General features: G+C 52.6%; 1 protein-coding gene across 2 annotated transcripts in view; it reads right to left on the minus strand.

Annotated features, from left to right (window-relative positions):
- Window positions 1-716: 716 nt before the first annotated feature.
- Irf5 (interferon regulatory factor 5) overlaps window positions 717-4367 on the minus strand; it is a 10446-nt gene continuing 6795 nt past the window's right edge. Inside the window, exons 3-9 of one of the 2 annotated variants that reach the window (XM_015493844.2) lie at window positions 3887-4076; window positions 3454-3512; window positions 3008-3041; window positions 2566-2832; window positions 1950-2342; window positions 1743-1861; window positions 717-1530 (exon numbers count right to left, since the gene is read on the minus strand). In XM_015493844.2, the coding sequence (XP_015349330.1) occupies window positions 1285-1530; window positions 1743-1861; window positions 1950-2342; window positions 2566-2832; window positions 3008-3041; window positions 3454-3512; window positions 3887-4076 (1308 nt within the window). In that variant the 3' untranslated portion in view covers window positions 717-1284. Of the gene's footprint in view, window positions 1531-1651; window positions 1862-1949; window positions 2343-2565; window positions 2833-3007; window positions 3042-3453; window positions 3513-3886; window positions 4077-4367 lie in introns of both variants that reach the window. The other variant, XM_015493846.2, reaches the window with a different exon arrangement.

The raw sequence follows: 4367 nt of genomic DNA on the forward strand, positions 1-4367 counted from the left end.
GGTTGGGAGTGGACTTCACTGTGGAAGAACTACTGGTAGTTAAAGTCAACAAGCAGCAGTGTAAATCATATACTCTCTTTTGAGCCATATCCTCAGCCATGTACTCTTTTTTTTTTTTTTCCTTTTCCAGAATGTTCCTTGAGTGTAGCTCATGGTAAAGTGCTGGCCTAGCATACATGGGGCTAAAGACACATGCTGAATATTTACACGTGTAATGTTATTTTCTGGATTTGCTTCAAAATTATCTTGGTGTGGAGTATGGATGGAAATTTAGATAAGAAAGATTGATTATAAACTGATAGTTATTGAAGCTGCTACATGGGAATTTTCTATTATCCTTCCAATTTTCAAAAATGTTTAAAATTTTGCATGATAAAACAATAAATTGTCAGTCCAGAAAATTATACTCATGAGCTATCTCATATTCAAACAACATTATCTAATAGCATATGAATATACATGAGGATAAGAGACTAACTGGTCCCAAATGTAGCTAGAATCCCAGGCCTCCCTTTTTCACCACTTCTTAAGGGAAAGTTGATTGGGACAGGATTTTAGACTGCATACCTTGCCTCAGCCAGCTTCCTCCTGGAAAGCAGGCCATCCCATGCCAGCATGGGCCAGAGGGCAGGTGCTGGGGGGGACAGCCAGCTAGCATCCAAAGGAGGGTCTGGTAGAACAGCATGGAAGTCAGGCACTAGAAAAAAACAGCTCAGTCTGTTTTTAACATTTTTTTAATCCAAAAATACATAAAATTATATTTTCTACCCCAGGTTCTTAAACTCTGGAAAAGGGGGAGTAGTTGCCAACCTTAAGTATCCAGTAACACAAAGGCTCATCATATCCATCTCAGGAAGAAGAAAGAAGAGGAAGCAACACTTAAACTGGGGAACCCCCAAATCAGGCCCATGCCCAGCAGAGGCCTTGCTGAGGGACTTGACCCACAACACTTCTTGGCTCTTTTGCCAAAAAAAGGGGTAGGGGGCAACCATAACTAGGCCCCCAAGGTTGGAGGTGTTCTTTTCCTGCTCTTTTGGCTGCTGGCTGAGTTTCTTCAGAGCTAGAATGAACATAGGGTTAGGCCAAAGAAGATGGAGCCCTTTTAAAGCAGAGCTTTGCAGAGAGAACTTGGTGCTTAGGCCTTTCTTTGTACTTGGCCCAAATCCACATTCAGGAGACCTAGAGGTAGGACCTTGCAGCCAGCCAGGCCTTCTGGGGCTATCACAGCTGATCAGTCTACATAGTCACCCAGGAAACCTGGGCCAGCCAGTATTTGCAGCCCTGTTATTGCATGCTGACTGGGTGCATGGGCCAGGGCCTTTGTTCAGCACCAAGGCCTGCCACTGGAGGGGCCTGGGCCACAGGCTGCAGCTGTTGCTGAGACTGCCAGATGTGATGGAGCTCCTTGAACTGCTCCACCATGTGGTCTTTGAGGTCTGGGTTTGAGATCTGTAGGCGAATGCTGTCAGCTGACCAAGAAAGCTCCCCCGAGAACATCTCCAGCAGCAACCTGGCTGCAACAGGCACGACCTGGGAGACAAAGAAGAGAGAAAACTAGTGGCAGGGCTGCCAGATCCCACTGGGCATGAAAGTGGTAGACTGCCTCCTCCAGCCCTGAGCCTTGGTCATTTCTTGACAACCAAGTTCTTACCTCCCAGAGAGCCCTGACCCCCACCCTGGGTCAAGGGCCAGCCCTGTATGCCCCAGTACTCAAGCCAAGGCAGTGGGGCTGAGGGGCACACCTGTACAGTAATGAGCTTCTTCTCTCGGGGTTTTCGGTCAGGCCACTCTTCCCCGAAACAGAAGAAAATCTCAAAGGGTGGTGGGGCACTGGTCTGGCCCTTCTGGAACAGGATGAGCTCTGCATTAAGATCAAGACACCTAGTTAGTCAGAGGCTAGAACCATGCCCTGGGGGAGAGGCAGCCAGGAGGAACTTGTGGAGTCTCACCATTGAGAAACTGCTCCAGGCTGAAGAGCTTGGTCTTGACCTCCCGCTGGATGGGGTTGGGGCTTGAGCCATGGGCTGTGGCACAGGGCCCGCTCCAGAACACCTTGCATTGGCAGAGACGGATGGCATACAGGTCTTGACCCTGCAACTGGAGGATGAGCCCTCGGTCTAGGACATCCAGCAGCTGGTTGGTGTAGAAGCGTTGCTTGTCACTGGGGATGTCCTCAGGGCTGGGGAATCGCACTTGCTCCAGGCTCACAGGGCCAAAGAGTTCCACCTGCTCTTGGGTGGCCTCCAGTTGGCTATAGAAGAGCCGGCAGCCTTGTGGGTTGCTGATGGTAAGGGCACAGGGTGGCCGCCCCCGGTATTGGAACTTGATCTCCAGGTCTGTCACTGTGGGGCAGAGGGGCAGGCCACCCCAGCCATGAGCCCCCCCACCTGTTCTGCAGCCAGGAACAAGCCCAACCTCAGCGGCTCTCTCACTTTCTCCCTCCCAGCTTCCCGGGGGGCTGGCATACATACTTTTGTTCTCTTTCCCGTCATCCTCCACCTTCCTTGCCAGCTCTACCACAATCTCCAGCACTGTACCCACCCCCAGCATACCCAGGTTCCTTACAAGGCAGCATATGGGGGCTGATCAGCAGGTCAGGCAAGAGTTGCTCTCCTGTAGGGGGCAGGCTGGCATCCAGGGGCCCAGGCTCCACGTTCGGCAGGACCCCAGGGAGAAGATGCCCAAAGCCAGCAGCGTCGCCATGAGGAGGTGCCAGGAGGTTGGGGGCTGGAGCTGGGGGACCCAGCCCCACAGGTGGCTGGAGAGCTGGTGACCACTTGGCATCTTCTTTGGGTAAATAGGATGCCATTGGGGGGCCAGGCTGCACTGTTTCTACAGACAGTGGGGTGGACAGAGCCATTAAAGCCACCTCTAGAAAATTGCCTCCCAGGCCCACCAACTCCCACCTCCTGCCAACCCTCAGCCTCCTTTCAGCCCCCTCCCAAGTACCTATGGTACTTGTCACTTCTTATGCTAGACCCCCAACCGTACTACCTCCAAGCCCCACCTGTGATGCTCAGGCCTGGTAACATCCTCTGGAGCTAAAGAGAAGACATGGGTAAAAGAGAAGAAGGCAGAGAGAAAGGAAGGCAGGTTATTAAACTGTTCTGATGCTGAGAAAATAAGGCTGGAGAAGCACAAGGCTGTCCCCTCCTTTCTTCAGCTCAGCTGAGGCCAGACCCTACCTCCAGAGAGTCCAACCTTTATGAGGGTCAATCAGTCAATGTGACATGCTGTGTAACAACACAGCCCAGGGAGGGACAAGGTAGGCACTCTGTTCCTGTCCTTCAGATCCCCAAGAAAATAAAAAAGAGCTGCAGAGGGCCATGGGCTCCAGAGGAAGGGACCGCTCAACCCTAAAATAGGGGAGGGCAGCAAAGCCCATCTCGTCGGTCAGTGGTCAGTGCAGGCAGCTGGATGCAGCCACCTCCTCACTGCCCTGCCCCCATGCACCTCTTCTTCTTCCTCCTCTTCTTCTGTACATACACTATAATCCTCAGTGGGCTGGGACTCTGCACAGCAAGGGAGAGAAAAGGACAGGAGGGGAATCAGTGACAATGCAGGAGTTGGGACATCCAGGCTCCATTTGGGCAGCCTGAGAGGTTTCCCAAAAGCCCTGCTGGGCCTTCTGCCCTCCCCAAAGCTATCCAAACACAGGATGAGATGAAAGGCACCACCACCAGGAACTGGTAGGGACCTCTCCCCTGACGCCAAGAGCCCAGAACAATGGCGGTGGTGAGGAAGAACCATCTGGGCCCCTGAATCCATTCCAAGCCCTGGAGTAATGACCTTGCAAAGCCCCAGCACCATGTCCTAGAAGGGCCCTGGGCCTTCCTACATTCACAGTAAGCCTCCCAGGTGGTCCATACAGGACCAGGCATGGTACCTGTGGGAGCAGGGCCATTGGAGCAGACCTCGTAGATCTTGTAGGGTTGAGGCGGCATGTCCCGGGGCCCATCATAGATGAGGCGGAAGTCCCGGCTCTTGTTAAGGGCACAGCGCAGGTTGGCCTTCCACTTGGCTGGATCAGCCTCATCCACCCCCTCAGTATATTTCCCCGTCTCCTTGGCCCAGGCCTGGGACAGGAAGAGAGGACAGTTGACCATGGAGAACCTCACTCCTTGAAGCCCCAGCTATCCTTTTCTCTACCTTCCTGTCCTATAGGAGTCCTTGCTGAGATCTGTGGCCATAGGCTGAGCCTTGTTGAGCTGAGGGACTCATCTGCAACAAGTGGATGTGAAATAGTCCTTCTCTTGGGGTTCCAACAAGCTCAATAAACCCCGCAAGCTTTAAGGGGTATCCACGATTCACTGCTCCTAGCAGGGCAAAGAAGTATAGTTTCTACATAGGACAAAGTTACATGGTGG

Source organism: Marmota marmota, unplaced genomic scaffold (assembly GCF_001458135.2).
Source record: "Marmota marmota marmota unplaced genomic scaffold, marMar, whole genome shotgun sequence".
NCBI lineage: Eukaryota > Metazoa > Chordata > Mammalia > Rodentia > Sciuridae > Marmota > Marmota marmota.